At 57.2% G+C, this 19,244-nt stretch overlaps 1 protein-coding gene across 3 annotated transcripts; it reads right to left on the bottom strand.

The window, feature by feature from the left end:
- Nucleotides 1-1,440: 1,440 nt before the first annotated feature.
- On the bottom strand, nucleotides 1,441-18,312 carry CACNB1 (calcium voltage-gated channel auxiliary subunit beta 1). 3 transcript variants are annotated; one of them, XM_040640703.1, is made up of 14 exons: nucleotides 18,029-18,312; nucleotides 15,472-15,558; nucleotides 12,329-12,448; nucleotides 11,255-11,377; nucleotides 10,562-10,698; nucleotides 10,268-10,344; nucleotides 9,707-9,861; nucleotides 8,516-8,596; nucleotides 8,019-8,077; nucleotides 7,743-7,852; nucleotides 7,464-7,615; nucleotides 4,437-4,532; nucleotides 3,814-3,999; nucleotides 1,441-1,905 (listed from the first exon to the last, which is right to left on the bottom strand). In XM_040640703.1, the coding sequence occupies exons 1-14, from the start codon at nucleotides 18,110-18,112 to the stop codon at nucleotides 1,441-1,443; spliced, it is 1,932 nt and encodes a 643-aa protein (XP_040496637.1). In that variant the 5' UTR covers nucleotides 18,113-18,312. The 3 variants fall into 3 exon arrangements, with proteins under 3 accessions (XP_040496637.1, XP_040496638.1, XP_040496639.1); XM_040640704.1 differs by lacking the exon at nucleotides 9,707-9,861 and adding an exon at nucleotides 8,873-8,892; XM_040640705.1 differs by lacking the exon at nucleotides 1,441-1,905 and having other exon boundaries at nucleotides 3,606-3,999.
- Between the last annotated feature and the right edge of the window lie 932 nt (nucleotides 18,313-19,244).

Raw genomic sequence — 19,244 nt, 5'->3', positions numbered from 1 at the left:
GTGGCAGGAACGAAGAAGCAGGCTCGGGAGACGGCTGCAAAGGACAGGACGGCGGTTTTATATGTGGCCAAATACTTCTAGGGGAGTACAGACGAACAGACAGACAGATGGGGCACAGGACACCAGACAGGGAGGAAGAAGGGTTGGGCAGTGGTGTCTTCTAACCAGTAAGTGGAAGCTGCACCCCACCCCAGGTGGGGGTGGGACAACATTGGCACAGGAGGTGGCGAGACAGGCATGAGGCGCCCATCCCTGAGGCGGGCAGCCGGGCAGGGCCCAGTCCTCGTTGGCACAATCGGCTCTCTCTGGCCCAGCTGGGTGCTGGGGAGGGGCAGGGCTGCTGGGCTGTAGGGATGCGAGGCTGAGGAACACTCGGGGGCCAGAGGGGGTACCAAGGCCTCTCCTGGGGGGGGAGTGGACACAGGTGAAGGCCAGGATCACAAGAGGCAAATACAGAACAGCAGCAGCAGCAGCAGCCAAGCCCCCCAGGGGAGATCCAGGGTCCCCAGGGGACCCCTGGGGTGGCGATCACCTCTTGGGCACCAACCCACAGGGCCTCTCCCCTGGGGCCTCCAGGTGAAAGTGAAGGAGCAGTTATTTGGTTTCAAAATGAGGTGGACTAGAGTGTTCGTTCCATGGGTGCCACCCCTAGGTGAAATGGGGTGGGGGGCTCAGACGCAGAGGGGCCCCCTCTTCTGATGGCAGTAGGCAAGGGATGTTGTATGCAAAGCTCATTCCTGGGGAAGGCGAAGGCTGAGGCGTGGAGGTGGTGGGGTGGGTAGCAGGGTCTCCGGCTGCCCGCTCCTCAGGGGTCCGGGTCCGGGGCTGGCGGAGGGCACCACATTTGATGCCTGCCGCTCTCTACCCAGACCCCTCCCCAAGACAAGCTCCCCATGGGGCTTCCATTTCTATACCTTTCACCCACCGGACAATGCTGCCAGGAAGCTGGGAGAGGGGTGGGCATGGTGAAGGACCCGGGATCTGGGGCTCAGGGAAGAGAGCCTTCACGGGAAGGAGTCTAGGGTCTCCCTCTCCAGGAAAAGCCCCCTCACCCTTCCCAAATACTCCAGGTTGGGGAAAGAAAGGGCTACCCCATTTAGGACCCTTATTTAGAGCCCCAAGTAGAGGAGTTAAGGAAGTGCACCTTTTCTCTGGGAGTGAGGGGAGAGAGCCCCTTGGGATGGGGCAAAGGGACACTGCAGAAAGGTGGGCATCCCCCCACCCATCCACAGCAGGTAAGGGAAAACCTACAGCCGGGCCTTAAGAGAATCCCAGAAGTTGGGATGCTACCACCAAAGAAACCCCAAACATCCAGCGAAGGCATCTGGGGGGAGACAGCGCCCCCTGGAGGAAAGATACATCCCCGGTGGTGAGCCCTCCCCCCTCCCCTGGGCTCAGAGCCCTTCCACCCCCCTCCCCCCACCGTGTGGCCCCCACTTCTCAGCGGATGTAGACACCTCGCCCCCAGCCTTCCAGCTCATTCTTGTTGCGCCCCAAAACTGGACCCCCACCCTCTGCGCAGTAGCGGGCCTTATTCCGGCCGCGGTTCCGGTTGTCGGTAAGCTCCTCTTCATAGTCTTCTTCCTCATCCTCCCAGGATCCCTGCCGGGCCGGTGGGGTGCTGCCCCCTGCAGGGTCTCCGAGCCCTGGGCCCTCTGAGGGGTCAGTCTCCATGTCCACACATGAGTCTCCCAGCTCCGTGTAGGCAGAGTTTCGGTTGCCAGGGGTGTCGGCATCAAACGTGTCTTGGCGAGACAGTGCCCGCAGGGTGCCTGCCCGGACTGGTGGCTGGCTGCTGGGGTAAAGGCCTGGGGGCTGGCCCAGCTCCCCGGGGTACTCGTGCACGCTGGCGTGCTCCCCGGTGGCCCGTTCCAGCGACTGGTCCCCGGAAGCAAGGTAGGGTCCCTGGTTAGCAGACGGACAGCACACACCATGCAGATCAGGCAGGGGTGAGAGAGACACAACAAAGCGAGGCAGGTTAGTGATGGCACCGAGACACCTAGCCTGGCTAAAGAAGGTGGGTGCTGGCTCTAGGGGATGGGCAGCCGGGCAAACGGCTCTACAGCCAAGCCGGAGGACAGACCTCAGGGCATCTGCTCCTCTGTTGGGACAGGAGGCACCCAACCTTCGTAAGACACGAGGAGGCATGAACTCTTCCGGTAACCATGGTAGAGAGCCCATGAATAATTAGTCATTGCTTCCTCAGTGCACGTCATTAATGCTGTCTTGGGCTAAATCATCATTAACAGTCATTAGCATTGCCACTCGTTAGTGGTTGATTGGGTTAGTCACTGCCCCAGTTTTCCAAATATACTAAGGGGATTTCAGCTTGAGCTCACTCACCCCAGCTCCTTCAGCCCAAACCAGACCCTAATCACAGGCTTCCAGAGCCCACACCTCCCCCCCCCCATCCATTCCCTACTTCAGATGACAAAGCCTCCAAGGTTGATAGGATTCCTCCCCTGACCCCAGCAAAAAACCAAAGCAGCAGCCTGGGAAAAGCTGATGGGTCTCCACTCCCCACCCCCTCCACACACACTCCCCACCCCCTGCCCCTCTCCTGGAGACAATGAGGTAGCCACATAAAGGTGATCTGATGGTCATGGCCACCATGGAGGGGGCTTGGGTGGGGTGCAAGAAAGCCTGGGTTCTAGTCCCATCCCTGCCACTTCAAGCTGTGTGACCCTGAGTGACGACTCTCCTCTCTATGGCCCAGTTTCTCTGTGGTGGTATGATGGGGATTAGACCAGCAGTTTCCAGGCTGTTCCCTGGAGACCTGAGGTGGCGGGAAGGGCACAAAAGTGCTTTTCGGGGGTCCCTGTGGAGGTGAAACAGAAGCCAAGCCAGCAGCTCCCACTGAGCAGAGCAAGGACACTTTATATACCGAGCCTCCTTAGATGTTGCAATGAACAAATGAGCTCTGTCACCGAAAACAAATCTGAAAAGCGATGGTCTTAGAATGATCTCATGGCTTTCTCCTGGCTCTAATCTAGAACCGAATACTTAATGGTCTCAGCTCAGAAATGGGAAGCAGCTCCCAGGGGAGGAGCTCCAGCCAGAGCAGGGCACCCACAGCAAGGCCTTTCCTGGAATCTGTTTCACTGGGAGAAGGACGGAAGGTAGGGCATCAACTCATAAAAGATGCTTCGTTCTGGGTCCCCTCTGAGGAAACTCCTGGGATTAGGGCTCTGAGAGAAGGGACACTCTCTCTGGGTTTAATGGCCCTGCTCTGTGGGAACTGCCTGGGTCCGACGGCCCTTGCTCTGCTGGGTCTAAAATGAGTGTGTGGGGGCACCTGGCTGGCTCAGTTGGTACAGCATGCAACTCTCGATCTCGAGGCCACCAGTTCCAGCCCCACACTTAAGATTACTTAAAAAAAATAAATAAATTTTAAAAATAAAAACAAAATGGGTGTGAAGTCCAGTGAATGAAAATATCAGTCTTCCTCGTCTTTTCCTCCTAATCACCTGTCTTAGAATAAGGCCTCAATCAGGCCTCATATCCAAAAGCCCCTAGGGCAGCAGCCGTAGGCCTATGGGACCAGGCCCAGGGAGGCACCACCAGCCAGCCCCAATCCCAACAAAAACTGCAGACACCAGATGCTGCCACTCGCCACATTTTTTACAAAATAAAGCTCTTCCCTTCCTTCCACATGTTCCCTGCGCTCCAGTTCCGAGCCTTGGGCAGGAGGCGAGATGGGTGGGACACCTACATGGCGTGCTCCTGCTGCTGGGGCACCGACCTGGCCCTCTGCGAGGCCTCCAGCCCGCCCCAGAAGCTGAGATTTCTCCTGAGTGAGGTGAGCACCTGTACCTGGAGGTTGGAGACAGGGGCAGGGCTGGCGGCCAGAGCAGCAGTAGCCATGGTTCGGTTCAGCAGCGGATTGGGCGGAGTGCTACTGGGCGGGTGTGTGGCTTTCCAATAGGCTTCCAGGTATTCGGCCAAGTGCTCGCAGGCATCCTCCAATTGGTTCTCGTCCAGGATGATGTCGAACATTTCCTGCGGAGGCGGGGTTAGGGGCGGGGCTGGGATGAGCCGGGCGTGACCATGGGGGGTGAGGGTGTGGCCTGGGTGCAGTGGGTGGAGTCAAAGGGTTGAAGGATAAAGTTAAAACGAAACCTCTGGACGTCCAGGAAGAGGACTCTCAGATAGATACGTTGGCAGAACTACAAAAGGTCTTGGCACCCAGACAGCCCAACTTTCTCATCCTAGATAGAAGGCAACCAAGCCTGGAGGCTGCCTTGACTCCCCACAGAGAAACGGGGCATCGGGGGCTCGAACGTGGTCTCTGACTGCCTGTCCAGGGCTCTTCTCCGGAAGACCGGATTGCACCTATAGACCTCACCCTGATGTTCCTGGTCACTCTGTCTCTCATGCAGGCCAGAGGGAACAAGAGAACCCCAATATCCCCCCTTTCCCGGGGTCTGAGCACTCACGGGGGGGCACTGCGCCAGCTTCTCTGAGGCCGCTATTTGGACATTGAGGTGTTTGGACTGAGACTTCCCTCGGGATTTGATGAGCCTCTGAAGTACCTAGTTTGGAGGGGGGCGGAGAGAAGAAGAGGTAGAAGGATCTCGCAATGCACCAAGTCAGAGAAGCAGGTCCTGGTTGGAGCCAGGGAGTCAGGGCTGGGGGAGATGTCGGATGACTTTCAGCCCCCGCCACCTCTTGCAGAAACGACCTCGCCAGCCAAGTGTCCATCCTTACGCAGCGCTCAGGCTCTCTCCCGGGTCTCATCCCAGCTTCCCCTGGGAAGTGGCTATTTGAAAGGCAGTGATCCACTTTCCTGATCCCTGTCACCTTCTTTACAGGCTTCATTCTCCAGGCCGGCATCCCCATGTACACAGCAGCAGTCATCTTTGATGGGACACTTGCTGCGAACAGGCACTATTCTGTGCTTTCCACGTGATCAGTTCATTTAGTCCTGACAATAATCTCACGAGGTAGCCACTATTATTATTCTCACCTCCACAGCAATAATGATAATGGTAATAATAGCTAAACAGTAAGCCATGACCTTAACGAAATGATCAAAGTTAATGTCACCAGTGACACGGCAGACCCTCGTGCCTCCTGAGGCCAACATGCTCAGAAACACACATTGCACCACAATGCAAAACCTAAGCATCATCACAAGGAAACAGCAAGCAAACCCACACTGAGGAACAGTCTACAAAGTCGGTGGTCTGTACTCTTCAAAAACGTCCGTGTTGTAAAAACCCAAGAAAGGCTGGGGAACTGTTTCAGTTTAGGAATGTGAAAGAGAGGGGTGCCTGGGGGGCTCAGCTGGTTAAGTGCCTGCCTTTGGTTCACGTCATGATCTCGGGGATCTCAAGGTCCTGGGATCAAGCCCCGAGTCAGGTTCCCTGCTCAGTGGGGTGTCTGCTTCTCCCTCTTCCTCTGCCTAGACTCTGCCTGCCACTGCTTGGGCTCTCTCACTCACTCACGCTCTCTCTTGCTCAAATAAATAAATAAAATCTAAAAAAAAATAAAAAAAAAAAAAGAATGTTAAAGAGATAAAGCAACTAAATGTAACACGTGATCCTGGGCTGAGATAGAAATTGCCATAAAGGGCATTATTGGAACAACCGAAAAATGAAGGGCTAAAATATTTCTTGAATTTGGCAACTGTACTGTGGTGATGTAGATTAATGTCCTTGGTTCTTAAGAAATACACGTTGAGGGGCGCCTGGGTGGCTCAGTCATTAAGTGTCTGCCTTCAGCTCAGGGCGTGATCCCAGGGTCCTGGGATCGAGCTCCGCCTCGGGCTCCCTGCTTAGCAGGAAGCCTGCTTCTCCCTCACCCACTCCCCCTACTTGTGTTCCCTCTCTCGCTGTGTTCTCTCTATCAAATAAATAAAATCTTTAAAAAAAAAAAAAAAGAAATACACGTTGAAGTATTTAGGAATAAAGACATGGTATCTACAAGCTACTCTCAAATGATTTAGAAAAAGAAAAATATATATATGTATATACATAATATATCCATAAAGATAAAGTAAATGTGGCAAAATATTCAAAATTAGTGACTCTGAAGAAAACTAAATAACATACTTTAAATGGCTGAATTGAATGGTGTGTGAATTATCTCAATAAAGCTGCTAAAAAATGCCTGAATCTGAGTGAAGGGCATTCAAAGAATGGCAGCTCTTGGTACTATTCTGGCAATCTTCACTAGATTCGGAATTATTTCCAAAAAAATAATCTAAAAAAAAAAGAGAGAGAGAAAAGACATAGTGCTTAGTAGGTCCCAGGCACTTTGCACGGTTAATCCACCCAATGAATCCTCACAACCACCATGTGAGGATTTCTATTTTGCAGGTGAAGAAACAGGCACAGAGAAGTTAGGTGACTTTGCCAAAGGAGCACAGAGCTGGGAGGAGCAGCGCGGGCTCATTAACTTCGGGCGACCGAGCTCCAGAGTCCCCACCCCTCACCTCGGCCAGTGCCCCTGGGAGGACTGGAAGTATCTGCTACTTTCCAGCTCACGACCTGTTTTGTGTCCATTATCTCACTAGATCCTTTCAACCACCCCAGGAAGGACTTCAATCCTATCCTCCCCTTTCCGCTCATTAGAAACTTAGGACTCAGAAGGGTTAGGGCACCTGGGTGCTCCGCTCAGAGGGTGGTTCATGAAATGGGAACAGTTACCACCCTTGGTGGTCAGTTATGAATCAGACAGAACTTGGGGCTCTTTCCATCATTACCTCAAATCCCCTCAACAATAACAAGGGAGGGATTTTAATTCCCATTTTTATAGATGAAGAAAATGAGGCTCAGACGCTAAATAAATCCTCCCAAGAGTCCAAGCTCAGGGACAAAACCACCACCAACCAAGCAACCAAAGCGAATGAATGAATGAATGAATGAATGAATAAGTCAACCAGAGCAAAGGCTTGAACCCAATGCTGTTTTCTCACTTCAAATCCTCCACCTAAACTCGCCCCCCCTGGTTCTCAACCCCCCGCTAAGGTCTAGGAGGGGAAACTCAGAGCCACAACGCGAACAAGAAGTAAATCAGCCTTCCTACCGATTCACCTCGATCAAGGTCCAAGCGAGGACAGTGCAGCAAAAAGGGACAAAATCAAATGACAGAAAAGACCTCCCAACTGCCAAGTAGTTGGGTGACACTGCGACAGAAAGCACAGAGTTCTTTCGGTTTTCTGGACCAAGGATGGGAGGTCACCCAGAGTGGAGACAGGGGACTGGCCTGCATGACCCTATAATGATATTTACACTAGCTGATACATGAGGGGCACATCATACCAGACCCCGTGCTAAGTGCTAAGCATTCACATTAGGTTCAATCTCCACAATGTCCATTTGACGGAGTTTCACAGAGGAGGAAATTAAGGCTCGGGGAGATTCGGTCACACGGTTAACAAGCAGTTGCTGGGATTGAAATACAAGCCACCCAACTCCAGAGCACTCGTGTCCCCGCCAGGGTCAGGCTCCCGCACCCACCTTTGGAGAGGTGATCTTGATGTAAACAATGATTGGGGCCAGCGAGGTCTTGGAGAGCTGGGCTGGGTGGTTGATGGTGTCAGCATCCAGAGCAACCAACTGAAGGGTCCGGGCCAGCTCGAAGATTCGTTCGATCTCGCTCTGAACCTCAGCTGGGGGACACGGAGTCATGGGGAAGGGGGAACGTAGGGGGGCCTCTCCAAGAGGCAGTGGGCAATCCGACCCTTCTGGAGATGCACCCCCTCCGCCCTCCCTTCCCCCATGGCAAGGTGGGCTCACCCAGGCTGGAGCGTGTGTTGGAGCGCTCGATGATGATGTGTTTGCTGGGGTTGTTGAGGACGGAGCGCTTAGCCAGGGAAATGTCTGCCGTCACACGAGTGATGGAGATCCTGAGGGATGGGACAAGGGGAGTGAGGGTCAGGGTGGGCTCGAATGCCCTGCCCGCCCCCCAGGCTCCAGGCCTGCCTCCCCCAGGATCATCATTCAATCCACCCTGCCCACCCCCAGCAGCAGAGGACCACAGTGGCAGTGGGGAGCCAGCTCCCAGGGTCTTACCTGCCATCAAATCGATGCTTCAAGAAGTCAAACAAAGCTTTCTGCATCATGTCTGTAACCTGGGGTTGGGGGTTGGCGGGGAAGACAGGTGTTCAAAGCCACTCAGGAAGGGCAGGCTGCCGAGTATTTACACCCTCACGTTCCATTTTCTTCTTCAACTCCTGAGATAAATGGGCCCCTACGGGAGGTGGTGGGCGGGTCCTTCTGGGTCTGAGAAGCCTCTGATGGGGTCTCTGATTCCAAAGGTTCTTCTAGGTGGATTCTCTGGGAGGATGCTTCTCGGGAGTGTCTTGGGGGAGGGGGACTGGACCCTTCTAAGTGAGTCTCCCTGAGGGTCAGGACCCTCTGCGGGCTTCTCTGAAGGTCTATAGCCCTCTGGGGAGATACCCTGGGAATCTGAGCCCTTCCAGGAGATCTCCCTGGGGCCTGCCCCTTTCTGCAGCATCTCTTTAGAGGTCTGGGCCCCTCTGGGTCCACTCCCCTCTAGGGGCTCCTACCTCATAGCCCTTGAGCGACGGTCCCACCAGGATGATGGGCCTCATGGAAGGTACCACGTCATAGGGGGGCACATGCTCTGTCTGAGGGGGAAGCAGGGAGGGGAAACCCCAGAGCGGAGATGGCATTAGCCCCTCTTCCCCAGCCTCCAGGCGACCCCATGCATCCTTTCCTCCCCTGCTCCCAGAGCCCAGATGTGAGGGATTGGGGTGGGTGTGGGGAGGGATGGCCAAGGAGAACCACGAAGGGTGAGGGAAATGGGGGTGGGGGGTGGGGAGGGCACGAGAATGGGTGTTAGAAGGTCCCACTAGCTCATCCCAGGGGGTGGGGAGGGGGACACAGAAAGCTGTGATACTCACCGACTTCTGCTTCTGTTTGGCTGGGTCCAGAGATTGCCAAGAGTGGGGAGGCGGGGGAGAGAGGGGAGGGCACCCAGGCAGGGGCAGAGGGCAAGGAAGGAGCCAGGACAAGAGAGGGAGGGAGAGCGGGCAGACGAGGAGAGATAACAGGGCATGCGTGTTAGTGACAGACAGAGCCAGAAAGAAGGGACGGGACCCCATGCCAAGGGGGAGCCAGAGATCGCCCTGGATCAGGCCTGGGAGAAGGACTGACAGTCAGTCCAGTGGACTTGGGAATATTCTGACATACCCTTCCCTTATCTGGGTCTTGGAAAAGTTCTGGAAAGGGTGACAGCCCCTAATTTGGTGCCCATCTCCTGCCCCTCGTGCAGTCCAACCTGCCCATTTTAAGGATTCCTTAAACCGTCCTGCTACGCAGCCAGTAGACCCCCACGTGCCCACCCTAGCCCCACGGAGTCCAAAAAGGACAAAGAAGAGTCACCATGCCACTCTCCCCATCACATGCGGGGGGTGGAGGGCAAACATGGAATATCCCAGTTTCGTTACCACCCCTGCTTCCAGTGGTGGTGGGGCAAGGGGGTACAGCCTTCCAAGAGAAGGGGTGCTCCGACTGCAAGAAACATCCCTTCCTGGGGGTGGACCAGAGTGGGGTGGTGCATGGAGCTGGATGTGCCCGTTCCTGGGGCCATGCCACCCCTCCCTGCTCCTTGGCAGGAGGCCCTGCTCCCCACAGAATCCGGCTGGTACCGCATCTGAATCCGTTCCGGCCCCTCCCCCTGCCAAAGGGCCGGGCCCTGAACCCCTGCCCTCTTGCCAGAACCCAGCAAGAATTACCTTCTTGAAGAAGGGGATGCGTTTGCCATGGGGTGGCGGGGTGGTGACACTGCTAACGCTAGTCTTGGCAGAGCCGCTCTGCTCCCCGAGCTCTGCCTCCTCGTCCTCTAGCTCTAGGGGGTCTAGTTCAAAGGCTAAGTTAGTCATCTCATTACCTGGACCGAGGTCAGGAGAGAGGAGGGAGGCGAGGTAGGGAGGAGTGGGATGGACATGAAGACACAGTACAGAGGGCAGGGATGGGATGGGGAAAAAAGAAAGAAGAAGAGGTGAATGGAACAGAGCTAGGAGAAATGAATGGGGGTGGGGCGGGGGAGTCAGGCAGAGAGATGGAGCTACTGAAGAAACGGGAAGAGAGACATGAAAGAAGGGGCGCTGACGGGCCCAGCCTGGGGGGCTTAGCCTACTCTTCACGGAGGGGGGACCTCTGGGTGTGTTTGCAGGACTCAGGACTGGGGTGCCCCCTACTGCGGGGAGGGGAGGGGACAGGCAGTGCGAAGACCACCCCTCCCAGCAGCCCCCCACCCCACCCCTGCCGTTCCCTAAGGTGGCAGCAGCTCTTACCACTGGCAGGGGGCGTGGGGCGGCGGGTGCCAGTCACCACGTCTCCTAGGCTGGAGCTCGAGTTGTCACCTGATTTGCTGTGTGGGCAGAGAGGCAAACGGAGCTGTGAGCAGAGGGGTGGGCGTGAGGGTGGGGAAAGCTTGTTCCCTCATAGGCTGCCCGCCCCCCACTCCTCTGGAGATTCTCCAGCCCCGCTGGTGAGGCCGCAGGCGGCTGTGCCCTCGGGGCAATGGGTCAACCCTTGAGGCCCAGTCCCAGCCGGGGGGACCCCCTCCACAGTCCCCAGCTAGACACCTGGAGCTGAGGCGGTTCTGGCGCAGCTTCTGTTCCTGCAGGAGGCGCAGGCTGTCCAGTTTGACAGGGCTCGGGATGAAGCCAACCTCACAGCCCTCCTTCACCAGTCGCCCGATCCACCAGTCATTATTATATTTCTGCGGACAGTGGCAGCAGGTGCGGTGGGAGAGACCAAGAGGGAGATTGGAGGGGCAAGCCAGCAGCCACCCTGGGGAGAGACCGCCCCAGGACCTGCCAAGCCTCCCCAGGGGGGCGGCACCTCCAAAGAGCCAGCCCCTGGCTCTTACCTCTGGGCACGGCCCCCAATCCTCAGAACAACTCCATGACCCACATCCACTTGGGCCACAGACCACCCCACCCGCGGCACATCCCTGTCCCACCATGTGCCCACCCCCACCTTGGAAAGGCAGGGAGAGGAGCCAATGCTGACCCCCACATGTGCCTGCACGCTGCCATTCCACTTACAGATCTCACCACAAACCCTCTGGACAGCCGTGTGACCTCAGCACCGCCACCCCATTTTACCAATGAAAATCAGAGGCTCAGAGAGGGGAAGAGATTTGTCTAAGGTCACACGGCAGATTCAGCCGAGCTCTGCTTAGCTCAGAAGTCTGTTTCTGCTAGAGCTCCGGCTAGCCCTCTCCTGGCACCCACTGCCCTGCCCCCCTTCCAGACACCAAGTGCTCTCTCCACCTCTTTGATGTGCAGGAAGTCCTTGGGCTCGAAGGTGATGGCCACTCCCTGCACAGGCACCTCATCCCCTGGAGAAGGGTTGTAGCCAACATTTGTCCGCACAGCAAATGCCACTGGCTTGGTCTAGAGGCGCACAGGGAGAATGACAACAGAGGTTAAACCACGCTGTACCATACTGGGATGGGGATGATGCGACGGTCTGTTGCGCTGACCATTAAAAAGTATACTGAAGGCTTTAAATAGTTTTCCTGTATGTACGTTAAATTTCACAATTAAAAAAAAAAAATTCAGCCTTCTCAGGATGGAGGGGGCCCCTGGGGAAGGTAAGTATTAGCCTGGAATGACATCCAGAAAGAATATTAGTAATAATAATAAATAACAATAATAATAACCACAACTATGGTTTACTGCGCCAGTTCCCATGTTAACATGTTTTACAAGCATGACCTCATTTATTCACCACAGAAACCTTAGGAGGTTAACGACTAGGGGCGCCTGGCTGGCTCAGTCCGAGGAGCATGCGACTCTTGATCTCAGGGTGGTGAGTTTGAGCCCCACACTGGGTGTAGAGATTACTTTAAAAAAAAAAATAAAATAAAATCTTAAAAAATAATAAAAAAGTTAACTACTATTATCTTCATTTTAATGAATGAGGAGACTCAAGTTCAGAAAGGGTAAGCGGCTCGCCTGAGATCGCACAGCCCATGAGGGTCGGCCCAGGACGTTTGATTCCAGAAAGGTAGGGAGTCTCCAGTTCCTATTACGTGTGGCCAACTATTTTTTTTTTTTTTTTCTGGTTGTTATGCCTCTTTATTCTCTTTTTGTCCCATACCAGTCTCCTCTCTCCCTTTCTTACGTGTGGCCAACTATTAAGCACTTATTATACTCTATAAGAAGGCAAGTGGCATAGCCCACATTTTAGAGCTGTGAGACAGAGGCACATCGAGGCTCTGGGGTACACCAGCTGAGAAGTGGCCGGGCCAAGACTTGACCCTGGGTCTGTTCAGGCCATCTCTAAGGCCTGGGGGTGGGGGAAATAGTACCAGCGCAGCCGCCTGACTCTGTATGTCTCACCTTGGCTTTCTCGAGCTGGGCTAATGCCTGGCGCTCTGCCTCCTTCCTTAGGGCTTCCCGGTCTTCCTCCAGAGACACGTCAGAGTCCGATGGTCGGCTGGTGTAGGACTCCGCCGAGCCCTGAAAACGGACCGGGCCGGCTCAGGGCCCACGCTGCCTCCCGGTTCCTGGGTCCCGGAAGGCACAGAGGGACCACCCATCATGGATGCCTCAAGCCCCAGCCAGCCCAGCATGATGCCACAAGGGCCAGGAAAAGGTGGTATTAGATGAGAGGAGCCAGGGACTGAGATTGGCAGGCCCCTGGGAAAAGTGTGGCCCTAGGAAGGGCGACAGCAGCAAGCAGGGGGTTAAGGCAGGTCCCAGGACAGCTGCTTGGGGCCCAGGGAGGGGTGGGAACCTGATAGGGGCACAGCGCAGGGGAGGCGTGCCAGGGGACGAGTCTCCACTCCCTGTTCCTCCTTCCCTCCCCTACCCCCAGCACCACACTGGCTGAGATAGACTCAGGAGAAGCCCACTGAGTCCTTCCAGGGACAGTAGCCACCAAGAGGCCTGAGCTCTCTGCACCACTGGCAGTGGACAGCCCGCTCTGCTGTCCCAAAATTTTGCTATCTTCTCTCCAAGGTGAGGGGAGAGAGAATTCTACTTCCCTGGCCAGAATCAGAGGAACCCCAACCCTCTGGCTCTCATAAGATCCAAAAAGAGAACTCAAGATTCCTAGGGTAGTGCAGGCCAAAGAGGCCCGTGAAGAGCAGAACGCGGGGCAGGCCTCTCTCTAATACTAGGGCTGCTGGCTGCTAGGGTCTAGGCAGGCCCAGCCAGAAGTCTGGCTATGCCAGGAAGCTGGCCTTGACCGCATGGACCATCCCAGAGCACAAGGAACTCCTTCAGGGATGCAGGCGCATGGGTGAGACCCAAGTGTCAATGAACATGCTTATTCACGGGCGTCCTTGGATGTGCAACTGCAAGTGCGTTTAGGGGGGGTGTGTTATACGGCATGTGCTGGATATGCACAACTGAATGCGTGCGGGTGCACCTGCGCACGGGGGGGGGGGACCCTGAGGTGTGAGTGTCCCTGACCGTGTGCGGCACGCGAGGGCAGGAGCCAGGACGTATGTATCTGTGTGACTACAGCGATGTGGTGGTGTGGGGCCAGGGCCAGGAGTGATGTGGAGGAAGAGCAGGACTACACGCATGTCGGGATTCTCTCCTGAGGCCATGGAAGGGTCACTTAGCCAGGACCTAGGAAAGAGAGAAGGCGAAGTCCCACCTCTCCCAGAGGATCCTGTCATTAGCTAGTGAGGCTGCCCACTCCTTTCCCAGCGAAATCACAAAAATGGGAGGCCCATGAAGGTGCAAGATTGGGGTAAGGGTGGGATCACTAATGGAAGCTGGAAAAGAGACAGAAGGGAAGGAGAGTGAAAACCCGCGAATCTACCGCTCTCCACCCCTCCTGAGCACCAAGAATCGGGGAGACAGATGCCCAGAAAGCCAAAGAAACAGACCCAGAGACAGAGCGCCAGAGAGGCATTTACTGATCCTTACAGACACGCGTGTACGCACGCACACACGCACGCGCGTATACACGCACACAGACATGCAGGCACACAGACTGATCAGAAATGGCAGGAGCAGGGAAACAGCGAGGAGGCAAGGAGACAGGCTGGAGTGAGGGCCCCCCCATCCGCTTTCCCTTGGGGGCTGCTCCCACCCACCCCGACTCCCATCCCACCCCTAGCTCACCACTACGAGGGTCCGGCTGGGTGCCTCCATCCCGGCGCCCTCGGTGCCTGGCCCTGCTGGCCTAGGGGGTGGCCCAGACTGCCCGCTCCCCCAGAGGGCTCAGGTTACAAGCAGAGTTGCTACATGTGCAAACTGCAAGGGTATATTTAGCTCAGAGATGTGGCAAGGCCTGCTCCCCCACTCCCTGCCTACTGGGGGTCAGAGCTGGGAGCTGAGAGGAGGAAGGACTAGAGACTGGGGTCTGATCCCCCGGGGTAGCAAATATTGAAGGAACCAAGGGCTCTTTTCTGTCAAGAAGAGTTACCCCGAGCACAGTGTCATTCCGCCTAGCCCTGGCCCTGGCCCAGTCCTGCAACAGGAGGGATGAGGAAAAGACTGAAGACAGGACTTCCTGTCTGTCTGTGTACTTAGAAGATGCTGGGATGAAGCGCTCCCTGTCTGACCCTCTCAAGTCAGGCCTGGGCTCCCACGTGCCAAGTGTTGTGGAGACAGAAGAGTCAGAAAGGGCCTCACTCCACAATCTGCGGTGGGTCTGCCTGGGTCTACCCTCTCTCTTCAGCCCAAAGGGTCGGGGGGCTGACCTCCCTACTGTCCTCTGCCCCCATACGCCCTGCCCATTTCCTCTTCGACGTACTCCCTTTCCTTGTCTGATCCCCAGCCTCTCTCGCCTTTTTTGGGTACCAGGTTTTGTTGAGATGCTCTGTAGTCATAGCAACCACATGCCTCTCTGGCTGCCTCTCCCTGAGCCTGAGATGGCCTGGGTTTGACAGTGAGAACAGAGATGAGAATGGCATCTTCCTGACTGAGAAAAGAAGACCCCAGAAAGCTGTCCAGCCTCCTTCAGCCAGGGGTGCTGGGCTCAAGTCCTCTCTAAAACCAATCCCCTCCTGCCCTCACCCCTGCCGCCAACTCACTTTCTCTCTGCATATTAAAGAACAGTCAGCTGGACATGAGGAAGGCATTTCCTCCTTGCCATACCTCACGAGGGCTCCAGGGACCCCCCCAAAGGACCTGGCTCCTCATCTCCTAGGCTCTGCCTCTACCCCACGCTGTCACAGGTTCTGGGGGAGGACATGGAAGCAGACAGCCGGCAGGGGGAGTGGGTGACAGCCCGAAGCAAGCTAGAAGGAGGCAGGCCAGGCTGTCGCTGAATGAGATGACGCAGGCAGGCAGCAGGGGCTGGGGCCTGGAGCTGGGGGAGGGGCAGGGCGGGGGCTGAGGGAGTGGGTGCAGGCTGTCAGTGTGTGCAGGAGAGGTCACAGGGTTTAGGGTGATGGGGTGGTTCCAGGCAGGTGACAAATGACATGGGGGAGGGTGCCTGGAGAAAGCCTCAGAGCCAGCTCACCAATGCTGGTCCCCACCAACCAGCCACCTCGTTCCTCTCAGCCCAGCCTCCCCATTACCTGGCGGACAAAACTGTTGGATGTGGTATCCGAGGACGTGCTCCCATCCGACCTTTTGAACCGCCCTTTCCTCTTGCTGTATTTGCCCTGGGGAAGCCAGGAAGGGACAAGAGTGGAATCAGAAAGGGCCGTTCCCAACCCTCATCCCATCAGACCCAGGGCTACAGCCAAGCTTTGGGAATATTATTCCCTGATCTGAACAGCCCCACCCCCCACCATCTTCCAGAGATGGTACAGCCCGAGGGGGAGGGAGGGCCCAGACCACAGCCTTGGGGTGGGGGACAGTGGGAGAGAACCTTAGGAAGCACACACAGAAACCCCCAAACCAAGCCAGAGAGGCTGGGAACAGGGAGGCGCTGAGAAGCTGGGGGCTCATTAGGCAGCAAAGCTCATTAAGATTCTGGGCAGGCTGCAGAGGCCTCCGGGGAAGGGAGAGGCTGCCTGCAGTGGGGGGGGGCAGAGAGAGCTGGGGAAAGTCCCCCTCCCTTTCCACCTCAGCTGGGGCAGAGGGGGGCCGCGTGTGCCTGTTGCCCCCAGAGTGAAGAGGAATCGCCAGCCCGGGCCCAGCTTGGCTTTTCCCGGCCCGAATCTTGCCTTCATTTTTCCGCAGAGTGGGGAGGGGAGTGGCAGCTCTCAGTTCTTGGAGACCCAAAACCAGACTTCCGGGGTGGGGGTGGGGGCATGGAACTGTATTTGGAAAGGAAACCTCTAACCCCAACCCAGCCCAATGTCATGGGAGCAGATTTAGCAACACTGCCCACCCCCCACCCTGGCAGCCCCCTCTTCATCATCTTCATCATCCCAGGGGTCACACCTCTCCCCAAGGGGGAGAGGGCTCAAGCTTCCACTCTCTAACCCCTGGCTGCCACTGCCCATGCCTGGTCCCCATAGTACCCACCAGGTTGCATCAATCTAAATGCCCCCTGGCCCTGCCCCCAGACCAGCCTAGGACACAGCCCCCACAAGTCCCTGGGGTAGGCCGGCCCAGCCTCACCGGCTAGGCTCCTGGCCCGGGTGGAGTGGACGCTGTCTGACCTCTTGAGCACCCACACATTCAGATATTTCCAGGCCTCCTGTCAAGGGGGCTGCTTCCTTGCCCTCCCTACCTCACATACACACTTGGTCCCAAGCCAGTCCAGAGTCAGGGGGAGGGGAATGATGGAGGGCTCAGGCCCTCCAAGCCCTTACCCCCAGCCTCCATCCTAGAGTTTCTTTGCCCAAGAAGCTAGTAAGACATGATCAGACTAGGGGCTCTGGTTCCTTGGGCCTGAGTACAAGAGGAAGCACGGATAGATGGGAGAGAAAGGTACCTGGGAACACTTCCAAAATCCTCCCTCCCATCCCCTTCTCTCAAACCAAACACATACCCAACATCTAGGATTGAGGATCCCTACAAACTTAAGAGGATCCTCCAGTGAGCCCCAGACTCTCTTTCACACCACCACCACCACCCCAGGATGGGAAAAGGGAGTGGCACCCAGAGAGACAAGGGACAGCTGAAAGGAAGGCCCCAGTCAGCTGCCTCCCAGGCTCCAAGGGGCCTGGGGTGGAGAAGGGAGGTATTTTTAGGTCTAACCTGACCCCCCCTACATGCCCATCAACCACATTATCATGGTGGTTACAGTTGCTCCAGGCTGGTCACAGCAAGAAAAGAGTTAATGGTAACCTAGCCTTGAGGTGTTGCCAGATTGGAGAATGGCCTTGTCCCAGAGAAATCCCTTGGCACGACCACCCCAGACCCCGACCAGTCACCCCAGACCTCGCTGGTCACTCCGTGGGCACGCACCACACCCAAGAATGCCCCTTCCTGGGGATAACCCGGGGCACCGGAAAGAGTGACTGGGGGTGGGGCGGCAGCCAACCCCCAACCCCCAGGTACACAGCCTCCTCCCCTCCAGGACAGTGAGTTGACATCCATCCAACTTTCCAAACTTTGGAGGCGTTTTCTAAGGCTGGGGAGGGGAGGGGGTTGGAGAGGAAAGATAACGTGGGTGTTGAGGGAGGGAAGGTGGTCCAATATGAGGATGTCGCTGAGGTGCCAGGATGGGGGCCTAGCCCGGGGCCGACCCCTTCCCCACCCTCGGAAGGCCAGTGTCTGCGGCTCCGAAGGCCTGCTGGCACCGCCCTGACCACCGCCTCGGCCATCTCCCAGTGCCACCCCCGCCCCACCCACCCCCGCCTGGCGCCCCCGAGCGTGCTCTGCGTCGCCCCCTTCGCCTGAGCTCGCTCTCTAGCCTCCCTCAGCCCCCGGATGCCCCGCCAGCACCCCCACTCTCCAGCCCTGGAGCCGGTACCCGAGCAGCAGGGACCCTGACGCGGGGGAGCCGAGGCAAGGGTGACAGGCGGCCCGACCGCCCCCTCCCCGCTCCGCCAAACCGCAGCCCAACTCCCGGCCAAGCGCCCGTCAATCATTAACCGGCAGGGACTGGGGGCGCGCAGGCGCCCCTCGCCCCTCAGCGCCGGGCACAGAACTCCTTCTTCCCCGCGCCCCTCGAGCCGACCCCACAAGGTCCGCGGGAGGGGCCCCCTGCCCTCGGGCCCGGCCACCACACCTCACCTGCGGGCTGGGGTCGAAGACCTCCATGGGGATCTCCTGGGAGGGTGGGTAAGGGCTCCGGGACATGCTGGTCTTCTGGACCATGGAGAGGAGCCTTCCCTCCGGCCGCCGGCCCGGCGCAGCCGGGCGCCCTCAGCGCATGAGAGAGGCCGTCGGAACCAAGAACCGCGCGGCGCAGCCGGCACCCGCTCCAGCCACCTGGCCCGGCCTTCGGCTGCCCTCTTCCTGCCTCGCGTCCCTCCTCCCGCTCGCTCCTCTGCCGCCGCCGCCTCCTCCTCCCCTGAAGGCTCAGCATCTCCCCCGCCCCCTCCGCTCCCACCTGCCCCTCCCTCCCTCCGCCCGCTCTCCCTCCGCCCGCCCCGGCCCCGCCCCTCGCAGCCCCTCCGCGGGCTCCGCACAGACAATGGGAGGGCGGCCGGAGGGAGGCACGCCCCTCCTGGCTTTAGATGAGGCTGAGCGCCGGCCTGGGACTGGCTTGGAGTGAGGGCGGCCCACTCTGGGTCGGGGGGTGCGGGGAGGAGTGAAGCCCGGCCTTGAGGCAGGGGGCGGGGGCCGCGGTTTACCAGTGGATGCCGAGCGCTGGTGGAGGTGAAGCGCGGATTGGCACGCCCCCCCACTCTTCGTCCCAAACAGCGCTCCCTTTGCGGGTCTGCCCATTCCACTCCAGTTTGGGCCGCCGGAACTTCCCGATCCCGTTGATCCTGGGACCCGGCTTTAACTCCTCTCTCCCTGGTATGGGCCCAGGCTGCCTTGAGACAAACAGAAAGGCCCCTCTCCCTCCACAACAGGACGATGCCCTCCGGAGGTGGAGGCTGAGTCTGAGACTGAGGCTGGGGTGGTGATAATGTCCAAAGGGAGTCCCAACACAGACAGCAACAAGAAATCCCAGGGACCCAGGAGTCCTTCTGCCTTTGTCCCTCGTATGCCCCCCCCCGCCATTCCAGAAGGCAAAGTCCCCATTTCTTGGAAGAGAGAGGAAAGAGGAAGAAATGTGGAGCTGAGAGAGTGGCTAAAATCAGATCTAGTGACTTTTGACCTAGAATTGCTCCCCCTTCATCCTTGATTTGGGGACAAATATCCAAGCCCTGCACCCCACCACCACGACCTATGGAGAGAAAAGGAATAAGGAAGTCTGGCAAAAACTCTGGTATTGGGGCATCTGCCTGGCTCAGTCCATACAGCACGTGAGTCTTGATTTCAGGGTGGTGAGTTTGAG

The sequence above is a fragment of the Ursus maritimus genome, unplaced genomic scaffold, assembly GCF_017311325.1.
Source record: "Ursus maritimus isolate PB19 unplaced genomic scaffold, ASM1731132v1 scaffold_24, whole genome shotgun sequence".
Classification (NCBI taxonomy): Eukaryota; Metazoa; Chordata; class Mammalia; order Carnivora; family Ursidae; genus Ursus; species Ursus maritimus.
The sequence above is the reverse complement of the archived record's forward strand: the minus strand, read 5'-3'. Positions and strand labels throughout refer to the sequence as shown.

Excerpts from the sequence above, each read along its gene's own strand:
- CACNB1 (XM_040640703.1), bottom strand. The coding sequence starts at position 18,112 with ATGGTCCAGAAGACCAGCATGTCCCGGAGCCCTTACCCACCCTCCCAG. Across the intron at positions 15,559-18,028 it reads TCTTCGACCCCAGCCCGCAG|GGCAAATACAGCAAGAGGAA; the intron begins GTGAGGTGTGGT and ends TGGCTTCCCCAG. Across the intron at positions 8,597-9,706 it reads GCATCCCCTTCTTCAAGAAG|ACAGAGCATGTGCCCCCCTA; the intron begins GTAATTCTTGCT and ends CTTCCCCCTCAG.